The sequence below is a fragment of the Ctenopharyngodon idella genome, chromosome 13, assembly GCF_019924925.1.
Source record: "Ctenopharyngodon idella isolate HZGC_01 chromosome 13, HZGC01, whole genome shotgun sequence".
NCBI classification, from domain to species: domain Eukaryota; kingdom Metazoa; phylum Chordata; class Actinopteri; order Cypriniformes; family Xenocyprididae; genus Ctenopharyngodon; species Ctenopharyngodon idella.
In genome coordinates, this window is record NC_067232.1 from 17,511,013 (window position 1) to 17,533,387 (window position 22,375).

General features: G+C 36.2%; 1 protein-coding gene across 1 annotated transcript in view; it reads right to left on the reverse strand.

Moving 5' to 3' along the window:
• Positions 1–22,375, reverse strand: part of eys (eyes shut homolog) — a 238,982-nt gene that overhangs the window by 166,268 nt on the left and 50,339 nt on the right. The window contains exons 11-14 of the mRNA XM_051917822.1: positions 21,249–21,362; positions 20,877–20,990; positions 16,944–17,141; positions 8,074–8,195 (exon numbers count right to left, since the gene is read on the reverse strand). Coding sequence (XP_051773782.1) covers positions 8,074–8,195; positions 16,944–17,141; positions 20,877–20,990; positions 21,249–21,362 — 548 coding nt within the window. The remainder of the gene's footprint in view (positions 1–8,073; positions 8,196–16,943; positions 17,142–20,876; positions 20,991–21,248; positions 21,363–22,375) is intronic.

Genomic DNA, 22,375 nt, shown 5'->3' on the forward strand with positions numbered 1-22,375 from the left:
CAAAGACTTCTGTTTTTCACCCCTGGCTAAGGATAGTATAATCTTATTTAGGCTGCTAAATCATCAGTTGGGATCGTGGCTCTCCCGAGAAACCCGGGGTTATGAGGGGTATTTTTATTTTAACAGAAGTAAATAAATAACTACATAAACACTGCCAGGAAGTAAATCGCAATCTGTGAGAGGGATTTTGAAAGCTTGCTCCTGTCTCCACATGAAGTTGCACAAGAAAACTTCTTTTTGGAATGAAATAATTGCGACAGAATGAGTTGCTTGGAAACGTCTCTCATCTACTGTACAGTATGTGCGATGAATTACTGCGTAATAGTGCAGTAAATTGCTGCTCTGAAAGACTACAATAAAAGAAATAAACATTCTAATCTCTTCATATCTTATTAATAGCACGTGCATATTTAATATTTTGTAGTCATTGTAGTCATTTGTAGTCATTTTGTAGTCACTGCACTGGAAAAAAAAAAAAAGACATTTACTCAAAATTAGGGCAGATGACAAGCAATACTATTAATTAAATACTTAATGTTTACAGTTGAGTAAGAAGGCAAATGGGCTGGTAAAATGAATCACTAAACATGAATAACTGCAAACAGATCTTTTGAAAAATAAAACTGTTGAGTTCATGGGAATTCCAAGAACCACCTGCTAAATATTACAAAATAACAATCAGTAATTGTAACAATAAGTAACTCCAAGATGATTTCTGAAGTAGTCACTTAACTTATAAACAGCTTTATATTATGCATGTTATCTTAATGGGGTCATATAAGGCCACTTTTACAAGATGTAAAATAAGTCTCTGATGTCCCCAGAGTGTGTATGTGAAGTTTTAGCTCAAAATACCCCACAGATCATTTTGTATAGCATGTTAAATTTGTCACTTTTTGAGGGTGAGCAAAAACGCTCTGTTTTTGTGTGTCCCTTTAAATGCAAATGAGCTGCTGCTCTCAAGAAGAGGGCGGAGTTTCAAGAGCTTGTGTTAGCAGCACCGATTACCTCACGCAGACTCACTGAATATGTTCAAACCGGAGTCAGACAATGATGGAGAGACTCAAGAAGAAGTGACAACATGTAGAATACAACAGGACATTTCTGAATGGTTAGTTGATTAATTTATGTAGCTGATGTGGAATTAACTATTTTAGAGTCATTGATTAGCATATTCTGTCATGTGGGAACTGTTGTAAGATGCCTACAGAGCCAGAGAATATATGCTGCATGAAGATAGAACAGGTATACAACCCAAATTACAGAAAAGTTGGGACATTTTTAAAATTTGAATAAAATGAAAACTAAAAAGACTTTCAAATCACATAAGCCAATATTTTTTTCACAATAGAACATAGATAATATAAATGTTTAAACGGAGACATTTTGCAATTTTATGGACAAAATGAGCTCATTTCAAATTTGATGCCTGCTACAGGTCTCAAAATAGTTGGGACAGGGGCACGTTTATCAATGTGTAGCATCTCCTCTTTTCAAAACAGCTTGAAGACGTCTGGGCATCGAGGTTATGAGTTTCTGGAGTTTTGGTGTTGGAATTTGGTCCCATTCTTGCCTGATATAGTTTTCCAGCTGCTGAAGAGTTCATGGTCATCTTTGATGTATTTTTCTCTATAGGTGAAAGATCTGGACTGCAGGCAGGCCAATTCAGCACTCGGGCTCTTCTACGACGAAGCCATGCTGTTGTAATAGCTGCGGTATGTGGTTTTGCATTGTCCTGCTGAAATAGACAAGGCCTTCCCTGAAATAGACGTCGCCTGGAAACCTTTATATACCTTTCAGCATTCATAGTGCCTTCCAAAACATGCAAGCTGCCCATACCGTATGCACTTATGCACCCTCATACCATCAGAGATGCTGGCTTTTGAACTGAACGCTGATAACACGCTGGAAGGTCTCCGTCCTCTTTATCTCGGAGGACATAGTGTCTGTGATTTCCAACAAGAATGTCAAATTTGGACTTGTCTGACCATAGAACACTTTTCCACTTCGAAACAGTCCATTTTAAATGAGCCTTGGCCCACAGGACACGACGGCGCTTCTGGACCATATTCACATATGGTTTCCTTTTTGCATGATAGAGCTTTGGTTGGCATCTGCAGATGGCACGGCGGATTGTGTTTACCGACAGTGGTTTCTGGAAGTATTCCTGGGCCCATTTAGTAATGTCATTGACACAATCATGCCGATGAGAGATGCAGTGTCGTCTGAGGGCCCGAAGACCGAACTCTTTCACAGATTGGAGAGCCTCTGCCCATCTTTACTTCTGAGAGACTCTGCCTCTCTAAGACATCCCTTTTATAGCTAATCATGTTACAGACCTGATATCAATTAACTTAATTAGTTGCTAGACGTTCTCCCAGCTGAATCTTTTCAAAATTTTTTTGCTTTTTCAGCCATTTCTTGCCCCCGTGCCAAATTTTTTTTTAGACCTGTAGCAGGCATCAAATTTGAAATGAGCTCATTTAGTGGATAAAAGTGTACAATTTCTCCGTTTAAACATTTATGTTATCTATGTTCTATTGTGAATAAAATATTGGCTCATGTGATTTGAAAGTCTTTTAGTTTTCATTTTATTCAAATTTAAAAAACGTCCCAAATTTTCCGGAATTCGGGTTGTAGTTTAGTTTAATTACGGTTATAATTTATGTTGTCAACTTATGACATGACGTACTGTATTGGAATAACATGGCCTAACCCCCTTTGTTGCTTGTTCTCGGGGGCAAGGTTTATGTAAATTTTAGGGTTAGTGATGTCACCAACCCGGGAAGAAGCTCGTTGTAGTCCCTACCAGCGGTTTGTTGTAGTCCTTAAACAGAGAATTCTTTAAAAGAAAATATCTCGCTTTGCATTCAACTTTGAGGGTCGTAACTTTGCAGATGTTGTTTATGCTCTAACAGCAACATTACACACTAATTAAAGTTAAAAAAGTGAAATCATAATCAACCACCCCTTTAAACTATTACTGAACATGACAAAATTAGCAACAACAGTTGTTGGCAACAAGTCAAAAGTTAGAACTATATTAAATTTTCATTCTCCGCCACATGCTGGGAAGACAGCAAACAAAACATAATCGCTGAAAATGATTATGAAGGTGCATTTAAAACTTTAAAACAAACTACACATAAAACTACGCATAAAACAGCCTTATGTGTTCTTTGTTATTGAAAAGTGCTTATTTTGGTCATGTTTTATTGCAACTTGCTATTATAGAATCTATATTATTTATGAAATTATATACTGTAGTGCAAACTGATAATCATAATAAATAAATATAAAATGAAAATATACTAAAACTATTACTATAAATAAACAGCAGCTAACAGCTACATTTCATACTAAAAGATACATCTTAACTGCAGCAACTCCTGTAAAAGTCCACAACATATGAAAAATGTAGGAGAAAATTGGATTGCCAATGTTCTAGGGTTAAGGAAGATGCTACATCAGTGGATTTGACAATTTAAAAAAGATGGAGTGAATACAGCAAATAGATGAGCAGAGGAGATGAGGATTGAGGTCTACAAATGGAGTGATTTGTTATGTCTTAAGAGAACACAGAGGACACTGGGCCATTACACACACTTCACAGCACCATTATGCTCAAGGGGAATGTTGCAACAGCCCTTTCAACAAAGACAAGTTCAGAAAAAAAAGGTGCTATGGGGATATAAAACAGTGTTGTGTTGAGGTTGTGAAGTGAAAAGAGTGAGGAATGATCTAATGTCTCAAGATCCTATAGCTCCACTGATGCCATGATCATGGTTTTGATTGTAAATTGGATAAAAAATAAAAAAAAGTATCTGCAAAATTAATATTTAGCATATTACCAAACTGAATAGACTCTTTGTACATGTATGTTAAACGAATCAAATTGTCCTTGATCTGAGATACAGTAAGAGTTCACTGCACTATGAAAACTTTGCAAAGAAGCTGTTTTTATTATAGAAAGACCACCATAGAGTGGAGCTATAAAAGCTGCAGAATACTTTGAAAAATGTCCCCACGTCACCACTGCTCTCCACATGCCTCTGAATTCAATCAATTTAACAAGTTCACAAATATTCAAAGCAAGATGATTTGCATCAGATAAGCGTGTCCTAGCTCTGTTGTCTATCATGTTTGTCCTTCCAGAGACCCACGTATTGGGCAGGTGGAGACTCCTGTTGGCAGACCAGCATGACAGAATCCGCATTTTCACACAGAGAGAGAAAGGTCAATCTAATTTACTGACTGTATGGAAGTAATGCACTCCCATGTGACTTTCTGCAGCCACCCTCTCTCTCCGTCCCACGTCCTCTGCTATATAATCGGCACGTGGAAATGTGGAATTTAAGAGCTCAATTACATGGTGGCTAAACCGTTTCCCAATCAGTGATTTCATACCTGTGACAGTAGAACAATCTTTTGAAGCGCTCATGCGTTGACCCTACCATTGAGCATATAGAGGCTATTAACACATTGATGCCATTCTAAAACTTTATTGCAGGCCATAAACATGCCAGATGACAATTGCTCCATATTTCTTCTAAATCTCTTCTTTTATATTGTATTTGTATGCAAGATCAAATATTTACTTTCGAGTGTGACGTGGCTTTGAATGCACTGTCATGATGACTGCAGTCACCTCATAAGCCTTGCATGAACTTACAAGCTTATGTTTCCATCCAAATTTGTGATTTTAACTGATATGCAAAATTGTAAAATCGCATATAAAACATTTGCAAATAAAGCACCATTTCTATCCCATGTGTTCAAGAGACAAAATCGTCACTTCCTAGGAAATTGTCACAAAATATCTGAAATAAAAATAGAAGTTGCTGCAATCCATGAAGCCACTGTGGATCTTTTTTCGTACATCATAAATTACTTGCACCTTAGACTGTGCAGACGAAACACAAACTCATCTTGCATTGGGAGGTGGATGCCTGGTGTTTGGGAACACAATTGTGTGAGACAGTTCTGGGAGATAATTACACCCAACCATTTTGATGACAGACTTTGGCTCAGGTATTTCAGAATGACCAAACCAACATTTGAGATGTTCGCTGGTTAGTCTGGTTATCCAATCATATGATCTGTTGTGGCAAAGTCACATGAGATTTTGGTGGCGTATCGAGGGATTTATTTGGTAAATGCAATTCCAACGTAGTTTGTGCGCATGTCTTCTTGTCAGATATTAGAATTTTTTAGAATTTATATGCATCTTGGCTTTTCCATTCCAGCATTTTTTTATGCGATATACCCAAATTTGCATAAAATAGGTTGATGGAAAAATAGAGAATGATAGCTAGAGGAAAAGAAATGCATGTTGGGATAATTCACACAGAAATTAAAATTATCCCATGACTTGCTCACCCTCAAGCCATCCTACTGTAGGTGTATATGACTATCTTCTTTCAGACAAACACAATCTGAGTTATATTTAAAAATATCCTGGCTCTTCCAAGCTTTATAATGGTAGTGAATGAAGGATGTGATTTTGAAGCCCCCCCAAAAAAAGCATCAATCCATCATGAAAATAATTCATACGGCTCAAGGGGTTTAATAAAGGCAAAGCGATGGGTGTAAGAAAAATGCGCATGACGTATTGATGAACACGGAAGGGCAGAGGATAGAGCAAAACAAAACACCGGTCACGAATTAGAAGTCTAAAATGAGAAATTTTGGAGGATTTCGATATAAGAGAAGAGGAGCTTGAGTTTGCCATATTTGTTTGAACAGCGAGAGGCGTCTAAGCTTACGATACTCCTACATCCTATGTCATACATCATGTCAGGGATTACTCTTGTGGCGCAAGTCGACTTGTGCAGTATGCATACAGTCATCTGCGTACACTCATCTGTCATCAAGTTTTATACTGTATATGGATAATTTTCTTACAAAAACCCATCGCTTCACTTCAGAAGGCCTTTATTAACCCCCTCAAGTTGTATGGATTATTTTTTTATGATGGAGGATTCATTTTTTGGGGCTTCAAAAATTGCGCCCCCCATTCACTACCATTATAAAGCTTAGAAGAATCAGGATATAATATAACTCCGATTGTATTTGTCTGAAAGAAGAAAGTCATATACACCTAGGATGGCTTGAGGGTGAGTAAATCATTGGATAATTTTCATTCTTGGGTGACACTTTAACACAAAAAGCTATTCAAATCAATTGTGTTTTTCTCGAATTGTCAATGCCAAAGACATTGGATCATCTTTTGTCAAGGTTACTCCCTATGAATCTCTGAGATTATCTCATATCCTAATGCAAAATAGCTACTCAAATCATTAATTAACCCAGCATGCAAGAGGGCTAATATCCCCGCCTGCATCTCTGTCCACGGGAAAGCAGCCTACAAACCGCCCACCTCTAGGTTTCGAGGAATGCCATGAATAGCCCAATTGCATTCTCCATTCAGAAACCCTGTCCCAGGGTTGCATTATTCATCATGAATAAATGATAAACTATTTTTGCCCTCCTGTTCTGTTCAGAGAGCTCCTGGAATAAAAATAGAGGAAAAGAAGAGAAAGTCTGTGAGATAAATAAGAAGAGAAAGGCTAGGGAGGGGCAGAAGTGTGTGAAATGAGAGCACAGAGGCTGGTATCTCTCTTTCTGGCTGTATTAGAGTGGGTTTGCTGGAGGGAAGGAAAAGCCGATTTGGGATCAGAGCCAAACAACTGCATGTCACACAGGCTTCTGAGCCACTGATTGCTCTCATTGCCCCTCTCTTTGTTCTCAGAGATTGTGAGGTAACACAAGCTTAATCTACAGAACAAAACTGCTACTCAAAGAATGAAGACTCTGGACTTTTTGTCCTGACTGATTTGACAGTGTCTGTAATAAACAAAAAAAGGATGCAAATAATGTTGCACACGGTTATATGTTAGAATTTTTTTGAAAGACAACTTGAAATGACATTTACAACATATTCATCTTCAGTAATGTGACGTATTACCAAGTAAAATAAAGACTGGACTGTGAAAATATGGAAGATTTAGACATTGTATAATATTTCGTTTCCTCAGAAATTTGGTTATATCAGCAAAATAGAAAAATTGCTTTACATGTGGATAAAGTACTCTGATGAAATATTATGAAAACATTTTTTTTTTTTTTTTTTTTTTTCTATATAATATGCACTGATGAACTGTTCACAATAAGACCAGGGACATTAATGGAAAAAAAGATGTGCATGAAAAACATTTTCCATTCATTGTTCCTATAGAAACATATTCCATGAACCAACCATTAAAAACTTTGATGTTGAGTGTTTGAAAGAGAGGGTCAAAAAATGAATAGAAAATCACTTATTACCTCTAAATTAGGATGTTTTTTTGATGTTTTTGCTTTAAAAGAGAGAGTGTAGGGAGACTGACTTTATTACTGTATCTATTTTCAGTGATACAATGGAGTGGACAGGCGCAAAAGAATTCCACTGTTAAATGATTATTTAAAAAAAAATAAGTTGAAGGTTTATATTTTATCTTTAAAATCTATTCCCCTATGGAGAAAATGAATAGGATTTTTACTTTTCGAACCCCAACTGTAGATGCCAGAAAGAAAAGACCAAAACACAATTCAGTATGCAAAACAGCAATAGGAAAGAAGACTAAAAGGAATTCAGTAAACTAATCAAAAAACAAAGTTAACTATAACCGAAAAAACATACCCAAGACTGAAATTATATGCAAACAGAATTTGTACATTAAATGTTTCTATTTTATGGTATATTTTAAATGATTAAAAAAAAATGGAATTATTAAAAAATAGACAGAGTGAATAAATTGTAGAGGTTTGTGGAGAAAAACAGCATGGTTACCATAGGCCAATATGTTATTATTACTATGCCAGATACGTAATTTCTCAGGTGGGCCAAGGAATGATTTAAATATTATTAATTGCTTTGCACAGAGAACAATAATCATTTAACGACAGATGTTACGGTGCTTTAGTGGTTATTATACTTAGTTCCCATATGTATTATTCTAAGAACTGCTGTTGTTCTTTCATTAAGAGCTGTATATGGAAACCAACAGTTAGTTGAAGATTAATTGTCCTTACCAGATGGAGGTCCACACAAGTCGAGTTGTTTTCACACATGTTGCTAACACAGTCATTGATGTCCTGCTCACATCTCATTCCAGCGTAACCAGGGTTACACAAGCAGTAAAAGCCGTCCACAGCTATGGCAGGAAACACAAAGACACAAGAACCACCTTAGAAGATATGAAATAGTTTCCAATTTTAGAAACATATAACAAACATTTACAGACACAATGGCACGTTCTTACGAACTTGGTTTTACAAACACTATCCCTGCGTTCCATTCGGAAGGGCTCATCCCTATGCCCTAATCCCTTCAAAGGGTTTACCCTTCAGAGTGAGAGCTTCGAAGGGATGAAGGGTGTAGGGGTAAAAAACCCTCTTTTTTTGGGAACGCACTTCTGTCTCATCTCATCTTGTCTTCATCAGTTGTACCCTTCGAAATCCTTCATTCCGAAGGGCCCTTTGAAGTGGCCAGTTTTGAGCACTTCAGTTTGGAACGACCCTTCAATATGGCGACCATGATTGTTTTCACTCCGAAGTGCCCTTCGGAGGGCGATATATCCCGTTTGGAATGCACCATTCAATTCAAGGACGATGTAGGTACAATGTTAATCTTTTTCAGGGATAGTTATGAAATGCTGATGCACAGTTAAATATCCACTCAAAATCACCCAACACTACAAGCATACAATTGTTCATAACATAACATTTTTAATGCTTATTTGATCAAAAATTCAGTAAAAATAGTAATATTGCAAATAATTCTTACCATTTAAAATAACTTTTTCTATTTTAATGTTTAAAAATGTAATTTATTCCTGTGATGGCAAAGATTACTTCAGTCTTCAGTGTCACATGACCTTTCAGAAATCGATTTAATAAGCTGATTTTTAAACGATTATCAATTTTTAAGGTGTGTTGCTTCGTGGAAATTTAATATATATATATATATATATATATATATATATATATATATAGTTATTTTAATAGAATGTTAAAAAGAACAGAATTTATTTGAAATAGTAATGTTCTGTGAGATTATAAATGTCTTAACCGTCATGTTTGATCAATTAAAAAATAATAATAATAATAATAATAAAATACTTGAACGGTAGTATGAATGTGCAAACCGTCTCTACTGTTTCACATCTTCTAGAGGGTTAAGAAAAAAAAAAAAAATTTTATGAACTTTTAGCATCCCTAGCATAGTTAGATAACCTGCAACTATGATATTTTTGTGATATGTAAATCTATAATAATTTGATGACAATACTCTATCCATGTGCATTTCTTATAGAACATGTGAGATGACATATATTACATATTGAACAATTTAAAAGTGGAATATCTTGCATAGAACAATTACTTTATATATGTAACAATTACTTTCAGATTGTCCGATTTTAAGACATTGACATTTTAAGCTCTACAAATGGCTATTTTTTTTTTACACTCTATATTTCCCTCCACAGACACTGAAGTCAAAAGACTTACATTCTCATCATATTCTCACTTTTGTCTAAACTTTGTTTCTAAAGCTAATCAGTAAAATTGACTTTCTCTGCTTCTGAAATTTCATGGTCATTTATATTCACCCCAGCAGCTGGAAACAGTGTTGTCCAATTAAATGTAAAATGTGTGCTTGTGTAGCGATCTCTTTTACAAATGCTACAAGAGTGTTGCTGTCCACCGTCTTTGCGTTGCATCTGACTTACCCGAAACCTAATGACCCATTCCACAAGCCTTTAATCATTAATGGCATTGAGGAGAAATGCATCTCCTGCCTTTCTGCTGCAAAACAGCAGCCTGTGACAGAGGTAATTGTGGGTTCTTACAGCTGCAAATTTATTACAAGGCCTGCGCCGAGTCCCAGGATTCTTCATTATCCCTTAGATTTACCACGTAATCTATGCTGCCACTCTGTCTTTGTGCGTGTACCCGCGATTACTCTCATTAAATGCTCAGGGTCCAGAGTGGCACCCGTATTACTCACACCAGCTGCTCAAGAGATACACCTTGCTCTCTCACTCTCTTCCCACACAAACACAACAGATTGCAGACCTCCTATATGGCGGACAGGCCTTGAGGGACTACATGTGTGGAGCTGTTTTTGCTGGTGCAGTCTGGGAGGAAGTAAACAAGGAAACTTTGTCTGACAGAGATTGCTGGAATTGGAGATGATGGGAGACGAGACAAAGTGGCTGCAGGTTGGACTCCAAGTGGTGGACGAGGAATACTTGGTTGCCTGGTTACAAAATCGTCCTTCATCTCTGTCACCATCTTACCTCAAAGCATAGTACTTAACTGCAGGTTGCTCTGGGAGTGCAATTATTGAACTACATGTCAGTTTGGATAAAAAACATCTGCTAAATGGCAAGTAGTTAGAAGTAAGCTACAGGTATAGTATAAGATAGCATATTATAGTAGTGTTGTACGATATATCGGTACTAGAAAAGTATTGCAATACCCTGCTATTAAAAACGGTATGATGTGAAATTTTATTAGTAGCCTACCGGTACTTTTAGAATAACAGGATTCTAATAAGAGCCGTATCTCTCAATTTGCGTTGATGTATAACAGCAGGAGCAGGAGGACGTGTGTGCAGAGCTCTGCTTCCACTACCTGCAGGGAGTAAAACATATCCACGCAGCGCATGACAAAGAAAGCAGCAAAGAAACATACATGCATGCATGAGAAAATAAAGCGTGGGACACTCGAGCTGCCGGACTCAGATCTGAAGCGCATGCATCCGCGCACCGAAAGACGCATATAGAGAGCATGCAAATGAAGCTTCAGGTCTCTTTCGCAGATTATTGCCCTTGGATGGTCAAAAATATGTCAAAATGCACATCCTGCCGAGTATTCACGTAAACACAGTTGACTGAGTCGGGAATGCCTTTACTAGTGAACAAAACAGATGAGAAGGAAATCGGATGTGTTCCAGTGTAATGGAGGCGTACAGGTCTTAAAGTGACAGTAGCCAATAAACCAGCTGCTGTCTGTGAGATTAGTGTTTACAAAAGAAAACAGAAAATCATCCAATGCTTGACTGCATAACTTTAAATATTATATATATATATATATATATATATATATATGAAGAGTTTGGTTCCAAAACGCTATAAATCTATTTTGATTAATTTGAGTAAAAATGATTTACCAAGAAAGCGGCAAGATGAAAACCACTATTTTCTGTTTCAAACTTTCACATAGCATCTTTTGGTTACAAAAACATTAAAAATTCAAATCTAGATTTTGATTTTCAAAGGTTTATTATAAAAACGGATTATTTTTTTCCCCAAAATGCAATAAATTCAAGACATTGTTTTTTTTTTTTTTTTTTTTTTTTTCAAAATGCAATTAATCCATCAATATAAAAGTTATTTTTCATATTGAAAATACACAACAAAGTAAGTTGATTCACATATATGACAGCCTCTGAACTTTGTCAATACTAATCTTATGTACAGGCATTTGACTAAAAATACACTCAGTCATCGCTCCCAAAATGAATTCAAAGAGTCATCTTGTTAATGTTATAAATGAATTATGTCTCCGTTTGTCATTACCGATTAAAGAGTATCTGGCGCCACCGCAGGGTTAAAATAAACACATTTGCCGAGTACATTGGTATTAAAAATGGCTTTTAAAAACTGTTCATGATTCAGTTTTGGGGACCGTGACAGAAATTTGACGCTGTCGTGGAACAAGCAACAGCCGGCATTTTTCCTCCTCCCGACTCGAGTGCCTCATCTTCTTAATCTCCTCACGTAAATGATTACATTTCGATGACTTATGTTTCTTCCCCACCGCAGAAACCACCACAGGTTCATCAATGCCGTCAAAATTATTAATTTTTCTGTTTTTGTTGATCACAAAGTACAAAGCAGATAAGGAAAACTAGGATGCCGGGTGTATTCAGAGCGCCGCCATTACTGTTTACACTTATCGGCATTACTGTTTACAGTTATCGCGTTTTGGAACCAAACTCTTCATTATATATATATATATATATATATATATATATATATATATATATATATATTTACAGTGCCACTTGAAAGTTTGTGAAAATGAGAAAAATTAACAAAATAAAACAGATAATACAAAATGCATGTTATTTTTTATTTAGTACTGTCCTGAATAAGATATTTTACATAAAAGATGTTTACATATAATCCATAAGACAAAAAAAATAGCTGAATTTATTAAAATGACCCAGTTCAAAGGTATGTGAACCATTGATTCCTAATACTGCGTGCGGTTACCTGGATGATCTACGACTGTTTTTTTGTTTTGTGATGGTTGTTCATGAGTCCCTTGTTTGTTCTGAGAGGTTAAATTGCCCAGCGTTTTTCAGAAAAATCCTCCAGGTCCTGCAGATTCTTCAGATTTCCAGCATCTTTTGCATATTTGAACCCTTTCCAGCAGTGACTGTATGATTTTGAGATCCATCTTTTCACATTGAGGACAACTGAGGGACTCAAACACAACTGTTAAAAAAGCTCCAGAAGGAAACACGATGCATTAAGAGCCGGGGGGTGAAAACTTTTTGAGTTTGAAGATCAAGGTAAATTGTATTTAATTTGTCTCCGGGAAACATGTAGGTATCTTCTGTTGCTTCCAAAGGGCAGTACTAAATGAAGAAAATTGATATTTAAACAAAATAAGAAAAATAAGAAAAATCTTCATCCTGTTCAAAAGTTTTCACCCCTGACTCGTAATGCATCGTGTTTCTTCTGGAGCATCAGTGAATGTTTAAACCTTTTTTAATAGTTGTGTTTGAGTCCCTCAGTTGTCCTCAGTGTGAAAGGATGGATCTCAAAATCATACAGTCACTGCTGGAAAGGGTTCAAATATGCAAGAGATGCTGGAAATCTGAAGAATCTGCAGGACCTGGAGGATTTTTCTGAAGAAAAGAGCTTAGTTTAACTGCTCAGAGCAAACAAGGGACTCATGAACAACCATCACAAAAAAAACAAAAAAAAAAAACAACACAGTCGTAGATCATCCAGGTAACCACACACAGTATTAAGAATCAAGGATATGTAAACTTTTGAACGGGGTCATTTTAATAAATTCAGCTATTTTTTTGTCTTGTGAATTATATGCAAACATCTTTTATGTAAAATATCTTAATCAGGACAGTACTAAATAAAAAAATAACATGCATTTTGTATTATCTCTTATTTTGTTAAAATTTTTCACATTTTCACAGATTCTGCAAGGGGTTCACAAACTTCCAAGTGGCACTGTATATATATATATATATATATATATATATATTTTTTTTTTTTTTTTTTTTTTTTTTTTTTTTTAAGAATCAGTGTATAGTTTTTTACATTAGATTTAGTTTCTTACTTGAATGCTACTATTAAATAAACCTGCTGTAGCCTACCTGAAAAATGTGAAGCCCTGTTTATTTCATTTGTATCTCTTATATAGAATGTGTCATATTGTTTGACTGCATCTTTGCTTTAGTAACAGAAATAAAATACAATTAAATACAGTATTAAATACAGTGTAAAATTACATTAATGTAATTATTTTTTAAATAAAGGGGAGGGAATGGTCAAAAAACAGGGCAGGAAACTCTGGACACGTGATTTTTCTTTTTATTTATAAAACAATGAATTTTAAGTTCTGTCATATTATTCAGTTACTTTTACTGTTATTTTTATATTTTTGCCATGGTATCTATTCAGTATCGATTCAGTATCGAGGTATTTTAGTAAGGTATCGTATTAATATCATGACAACACTATATTATAGCATAACAGCACAGTTCAGTGTAGCATAGCACAGTGTATCTCAACCGGTGGGGTGACCATTTTGAGTGGGTCACAGAGCATGTCGTCAAAGAAACAATAACAAAATCACTTAATTCTAAATGTTTTCCTGAAGCGAGACTTTTATTTAGAAAGATGTGTGTAAAAGCTGTTGACTCTTGATGCAGTTTAAGTAAAGAGTGCCTGAGAAAAACCTGATTCAGCATCTGTGGTCAGATGAGATTTTGTCAAGCTATATGTGAGTGTCATTATTCTAATATTTTCATAACTTGTTACAAAATAAAAAGTCTTTCCTCAGAAAAACAAACATTCCTGTCAGGCTTTATACTGTGCTCGCAATGCACAATTGTGCAAATGTATCTGTATGTATATATCAGTTTACTAAAGAGCAAGTCATCTGTATCTTCTGACTTGATTTAAAAAACACATTTTATCTTGTTAATATTTTTTGAGAAATAAATTGGTTCAAAATCTTTTGGGCTGTGGCCTAATGACAATGGGAAAATGTGGGTCCTATAGCCAAACCAGTTGAGAACCACTGGCACAGCACAACACACACATTGCGAACTGCATGCTTTCAATTACAATTAGTTATCGATTAGTGAAGACGGGATAGGCGGAATCGCGCTAAATGACGCAGACCAGAAGCGCTCCTTCTCGCGCGCTCTCTCTCTCTTTCTTGCGCGCGATCCCAGTTCTCTCAGACAGAGCGCGATCAGTTCTTCTCGTGCCTGAATGGTCAAATGCACACATGGTTGTCAAAATGTCCATCGTGTGGAGTATCTCACGTAAATACAGTCGGTTATGGCTTAAGTCGACGTAAACATTTGGGTGAAAACAGGATATGTGTCAGTATCCATGGATTCGGTCTTAAAAGGACCATAGCCTATATTTGTCATTAATGTTAATAAAACAACAAAAGATGTTAAATAAATGTATACATGGTAAATAAACCTACTGTATATGAAAAACAAGTTTATTTAATTTGTATCTCTATAGTATTTGTTGTATTATTTGTAATTTGTTTGTAAATTTCTTTTTATATAACAGCAATTATATATATTGGTAATCATGCCCTTTAAAGGTTATTGGACACTGTGAAATGTTTGTTCTTTAAGTTTGTGACAAGCACATAAAAATTATTACATTTTTCATTAGAGTAATAATAAAGAAGCTGTCCTACATTCATTAGTCTCACTGTGTAGTGCTTGGAAAACTGCAACATCACCAAAAAAAAAAAAGAGAGAGAGAGAGAGAGAGAGAGAGAGAGAGAGAGAGAGAGAAATTAAGAAATGTATAGGCATCGGTATCGGTATCGGCGAGTACTAGAAAAAAAAGTATCGGTACTCGTACTTGGTCCTTAAAAAATGGTATTGGTGCATCCCTAGCATATACTGTTAATATGCTTAGCAAAATTGTGTTGTCAATTTCATGCATTAAAGTTAGACTCATTAATAGCACTTTTGAAAAACGTCTTTAAAATGATGTACACTCACACAAGATGAAGACTTTAGCCACATCAGTATATGGACAAACTCTTATGTAGAACACACTGAGTTCCCAGCATGAAACTTAAATTCTATAGTTCATGTTATAAGATTATTGTTTTACTGCTTGGGGTTTCTTCTTTATAAATTATGCTGTTATTTTCGTGATCACTGCTAGTTTTTGTTGTGTGGTGATTGATTGATGTTGATTGATGTTTTTTGACTCCCACATTACGTTTCAAGAGGTCTTCTGCTTCAGAGACAAGAAGCCTTACCATGCAGTCATTTAAAACTGCATTATGAAGACAAATGAACGTTTCAAGTATTGCTAATTGAAAATTTGCTGAACAACAGATCTGCAGTTGCCATTACTAGAGCTTATACTGACTTAAAGAGATATTTAGCATTTAACAAATCCAAGTTTACTAAAGTACAGTCAAGACAAGAACATTAAGGAATCATGCTGCCTTAATTTTAAAACTTTTATTATTTTTATTTTCTGCAGTGCAAAGATAAAAAGTTTAGTAGTCTGAGGCTAAATGCAATGTGTCAAGATTTAATGTCTAAAAAAAGTACATTATTTACAGTAACCTTGCCTTAGGTGCTCTAAAGATCACTGCAAAGACTTCTGGAAAACAGTAAAACTTCAGACAGAAGCATTAAAGTCTGTTCATTACAATCCTGCAATGATCAAACCTAAAACAGAATGGTTAGTAGGTTAATAGCAAAAGAGTATTTAGACAAAAAGGACAACATGCACTGAATTTGGAAGTGTTTTTAAAGAGGCTATATCACATTTATAGCCTCTTTGAACTGTAAAATCATACAGTTTTGAAAGTCAAGGTTTGTCTTCCTCTTACTGCAATGACATTCACCATTATACTACATGAAATTAAAACTTTATCGCCCAAATAAATTACTTTTATGCCTCATTTTAAAGGCTTTTTGCTATATACATAAACATAATGTCTTAAAGGTAAAGGTGTAAGTGCCGTATGCAATAACAAAGACTGTTTTCAAACAGGTTTCCCGAATGCTGTCCGCTGTTGGTTAAGAGGGTTGTGCACAATAAATGATCATTTAGCTTACACATACAACAGCACCAAGTGAATTTTAAAGTACTTAATTGCAAAGGCCTATTTAGTGCTTTGCAATCTGTAATCCTTAACTGACAACATGTATTTGATCTATGGCTTTTGTAATGATTTATGCAGGAGATGCAACACAAAAGGGCAAAAAACAGCTTATTGGATTGCTGAGGGAGAACAACACCCTGCCTTGGGCTTTGATTGTATTAACTCTGTCATTTATCATCCATTATTCAAATTACAAAGCAGCATTTATGCCTTACGGATCCGTGCTCACAGCTGGAGCAAGACACTTGTCAAGAGCACCAAAGCAACTGTGGCCTGGTCATACTGAATGGAGTAACTTGTGTCTCATAAAACTGCTTATTAAACTAAGTCACGCCAAGACTGTCAAAGGGGTAAACCAACAGTGCCTTTGTTCCACACAGAGTGCTTTTCTAGAGTGCCCGTGTGCTAATGAGACTGAAGGGAAATGTTTTGAGTTTGGGAGTTCAAGGCTGAGAAATAACTACTGAATTTACCGTCGTAACAGAAGCCATGCAGACAGGGGTTGGAGCTGCACTCGTCTATGTTGATCTCACAGCGGGCCCCCGTGAAACCCTGGCGACATCGGCACCGGAAGCCCAGAGGGAAGAGGACGGGATCAGCCTCCTCCACGCACTCTGCCCCGTTATCACACGGATTAACGGCCTCACAGGGAAGCAACTCACAGTTAATCCCTGAAATTCCAAATACAGCATGAGAAATACAATTCCATCCACAACAAAAATAACAACAACAACGGAAAATGTTCAACTGTTTATTGTTTACTCAACAAATTCTCATGATTAATTACATAAAAAGGCCTCCATTCTCACATTTAAATCAAAAGCAGCCCTGTCACCTCTAATTGACCAATGATTTTCCATGACTTTTCCAAGACGGAGGCACAAACAACCCATTGTTTGTTTCCTAAGGAGTTGCAATTTTGATGTACATTTAAGAAAAATAGAAATAATTAAAATTAAAACTACTTTGTGGACTACATTTTTTATTATTATTATTATTATTATTGAATCTGAACAATCACAATAATAACAACTTGACTTTTCCAGTCACTCATGAATACTGCTCAAAAATGTATTTAAATATTTTATTTATTTATTGTTTAACTATTGCAATTGCAACTTTTCTGACTTTTTAAGGCATAAAATAAAATAAAAATAAAAATAATTTAGTTATTGTGGAAGAACTGCCAGCGACAGATGTGTAGTCAACTTGGTCACTAGCTAAAACCAGCCTCAACACACCTTATAGGCCCTATCATACATTCGGCGCAATGCGGCGCCAGGCGCGACCCAATTTTTTTCTGCTAGTTTGAGACCAATATAGTTATCATTTTCAATTCCTGCTTCACGTTGTTTAAATAGCAAATGCATTTGCACCCATTTGTGTGCCCATGGGCGTGCTGTTCTGAAAACGAGGCATGTTCAGGCACATTGTTGGCGTGTTGCTATTTTGAGGCAACTGAAATAGACTGCGCCATTGACCAACTGAAACCTGGTCTAAATCATCATTTGTGTTCTACTGAAGAAACAAAGTCACCTACATCTTGAATGCCCTGTGGGTAAGCAGATAAACATCAAATTTTCATTTTTGGGTGAACTATCCCTTTAAACTAGCAAAAGTGGATTTCAACATGCCCTAAGTGCACTTGCGCTATGCGCTTTAGACTATGCACTTAGATCGTCAATCAGACAAAAATGTATACGAATCGAACAGTACAAGAACCCATTACACACCGGCATATTTGAGACAGATCGGCAAGAACAACTCCAATGAAAATTAATAACATGCCTTCGATTGTTTAATTACACACATGGCATTGTTTGGTTCTGGCTGCTACGAACTCTCAGAGTTTCAATTAACACAAGCATAGACTGCACACTGTATTTTAGCCACAGTCTAGACACTTGATCAGTTAGTAAAGGACAGCTGTGTAAAGGGTAGGTTAACATGCCCCGAATCCCCCCACATAGACACTATGCGTGTGTATCTCAACAGAGCAAGCGAGGCTGTCAGTACCTTTTTTCCTCGATTTCAATACAGAATAACCGATATCATCATTATCCCTGACAACCTAATTTGCGCGTCTGATGGAAGTGTGATGCGTGATCTCTGTTTGAATATAAGCAGCAATGACTGAGCTGCCTGATCGATTTCAAATGAGCTGCATTCTGTGCCCGGGATTGACCAGCTGAGCATCATACATACAAAAAAAACAAAACAAAAAAAACAGAGAAAACCCAATAATGCACGTAATATAGCAGTGCAAAGCAGGTATATACACAAAGCAGATAGATTTCATCACTTCCTGATCTGAATAACATAGTCAAAGAGCACAGCACTCAAGAGGGAGTCCTGACATTTGAGTCTGATTCGATCCACCTCTGAACTAAACAAGCATACCATAATGTGTTTATGAATGCATGGCTCACTACAATAAATCAGTGTTTCTCAACTGGTGGGTAGTAACCCAAAAGTGGGTCGCAAGACCGTTTTGAGTGGGTTGCAGAGTGTGTAGTCAAAGTAACAACAACTACAACAAACATATTTCTTAAAGTTTTTCTGATGCAAGACTTTTATTTTGAAAGGCATGCATGAAAGCTGTTGACTCTTCTGTCAGACACAGTTTAAAGAGTGCCTGAGAAAAAAGCTGATTCAGTATCTGCTGTCAGATGAAATGTTGTCAGGCTATATGTGTCATTATTCTAGCATTATTTTTGTAACTTGTTACAAAATAAAGTCTCTCACTTCAGAAAAACGAACTTTCCTGTCCTGTCAGATGTTATACTGTGCTCTTCAATTGCACACGCAAATGTGGACACACGAGCTGTATATAACTTCACTATATAAAGAGCAAATTAAGTTACGAGCATGCAACATTGTAGTTACATTGTCAATTAGTGAGTCATGAAATGACCAAAAAATACATAACTGGTACATTGTGTGTTAACTGGGAAGAATTTGCATGCAGGTATGATGTTCTTTCTATTCATCAGGATCAGTTCATGTTACTATTATCTATGGTAATTGTAATTTCCATAACCTTAACCCAAAATACCACTTTATTTTCAATCTGTGCTATGTTTTCTAATTCAAATGTTACTGGTGGGTTTCCGCGGGAAAATCGAGCATGCGGTCGTTTCTCTTTGCATCATTACGTCATGTCTGTTTACATAAAGGAGTCGGCTTTAGGCTATATGGCATGTGAGGATGCTATGTCATTTATAGCCTTTTCTCACAGCAGCTGCAATAATTAAACTTAACATTTTGATGGCGGATTGTAATCCAGAAATGTCCAAATGACAATCATCAGCGACAACTGGAGATTTACTCGTAGTCAAGAGCAAAAGTCCTCAGACTGCGGAGTGGCTACGGAGGTTGAAATCTACAGGTAATGCTATAATACACACTAAATACACAGTCACGCAATGCTGATGTTGTTAGCATTAACAATTTGAGAACAAAGTATATTAATAATAAAAATTTGCACGGTTTGACGTGATGCAAGCTAAGCAATCGTTCAATCACTATTGGCAGTGCAATTTATTCAGTTTGTCAGAACAAAAGTGGCAGACATGTTACTTGTTCAGATGACATTTTCTGGTGAAAATTCTTATTTTAGTCATACTTTCAAGACGTAGAATCTCTCATTCTGAAGTACAGTATCCACCGGTGTGGTGACTGACAGCAAACATTAGATTCATCCGCGCTGGGGAGCCGTACCGATGCACAACCCACACAATGCACAAAAGATGATAATTCCGCAAATAACTGTAATTGCAGGTTTCAAACAGAGATGGCGACAAAGAGGCAAACCTTACTTTTGTTAGTGATATTCTTTTAACTATTTGTTAACTATTTTTGAGAAATACATTTGCTTAGTTCAAATTCCTAAAAAATTGGGTCGCAGCTTAAAATGTGGGGCCCACAGCCAAACCAGTTGAGAACCACTGCAATAAATTATCCTCACCAAAATGTTCAACAGGAAGTCATTTTTGAAGTAAACATCATCACAAAATTGTTATAAATGAAAACCATGCATTGTAAGGGGGAAATGCATTAAAGATAATTCCATTTCTTTATGCCAAAAATAGTATAAAGAAGTAGGCTATAAAGCAGCTTGCTGAAAGCAGATTATGTTGAGTGTCTTTTCACAGAATTTTATTCTCTATTTTTATTTTCATATTTTACAATTTATTTCATATTATTTTATTTCAAATATATTTTACATCATACATTTTTACTGGACATTAATACAATCTAAATTCATTTTGATTTAATAATTTTGAGGACAATGAAGATGTGGCAATGCTGACTGCATGAGTTCAGACAGGTGAGAGGAAAGCTCTCTAAAGTTAATTAACTTTGCTTTTCTTCACCCTTCACCCCACTCCCTCAGTCTTCATTACCTTTGAATGGAGCAGCACATCGGCAGTAGTAATTACCCAGTTGGTCAATGCAGGTGCCTCCATTCTTACAGGGATGTGAGACACACTCATTGATGTCCAGTGAGCACTCAGGACCTTTAATGCACAATATAAAAAAGAAAAATCAAAGATATCATGCAAGTGAGATTGTTGAAGGAAGCTCATTTTTCTCAAAGACACCTGAGAGATAGTTTTCCTGACTATAAAACATAAATGACCAAAATAAACAACACATTCAACATCTTGAGGGTTTTTTTTTCTTTGTCCTTGTCTTGAGCCTTGTGAGAGCAATAGAGAACCAACAGAAAAATAATCAATGTGATAATGTACTAAAAAAAAAAACATTTAACACACCAGAGAAACCTGAAGAGCAAATGCATTTAAAGCCATCTGAGAGGTCCAAACACGTGCCATTGTTCATGCATGGTGATGACTGGCATTCATCTATGTTTATTTCACATAAACTGCCTGAGAAGTGAGAAAAAAAGAGAAAGGCACACAAAAAGAAGAAAATAAGAATGAGAGTTGTCATAGAAATTCCCATGCCAACCAATTATAAACTGAAGTTTTCACTGCACAAAGAATCTGGAATAAAAAAAGTAAAAACAAATCTAAAATCTCTTTTAAGCCTTCGAGCAATACACCTCCTGGTTTGAAATGAAAGGAGATGAATTTACATTCTGTTGGGCAGGAAGTTTCTTAAAATATACTGAAAGCTTGAGTTGACTCATACCGCCAAATGAGCCTATTTCCTTTCCAATTTGCATGAACATGAAAGAATTAAGTGGAAATTACTCTTGAAATAGAAATTTAATGTGGCTGGATAAGAACTAAAAGTGCCCCCCTGTTTTACAGGGGAGTTTGTAAACTAAACATGACACACTAAATGATCATATCTATTCACGCTGAAGTGTGTAATTTTTTTCAATATTAAAATACTTCTATAAAAGAGACAACTTGAAATAAGTCATTTGCAGGTTAACTTTCCTGTGGCGATTTTAAAATATTGCTCTTTTTGTTTGAATGGTATGTCAACTTCTGGCTCAACCAAACCCTTTTCGCAAATTCACATACTCTGATAATGCATAACTGACAGTACTGAAGCTTGGCATTAAATTTCAGCAAACTGGTTAACACTGCTGCGTGAGTGTTTCTATGGCTGAGGGAGTGACGGCAATGAACCTCTTGATATTTCTTCTTTATTTGGAAGGTCATAAAAATGCTTTTTTTTTTTTTTTTTGCTTTTGCTATTCAGGCAAATGGGAATGCAAAAATTGTTTCCCTTTCGAGGGAACTCGCACTGCGTCCCGAAAGGGGCGCTATGGGAACGCCCTCAGCGTGAATGCGTCTGATGCACGTGTGTCAACTAGTCCAATGGCGAGAGTGAACGTCACTGGTGGGTGACGTCACGACCAGGAAAGGATAAATACACATCCGGAAAGACCGGCTTCAGCTTTTGTGCCTCAGCAAAGCGATCTGTG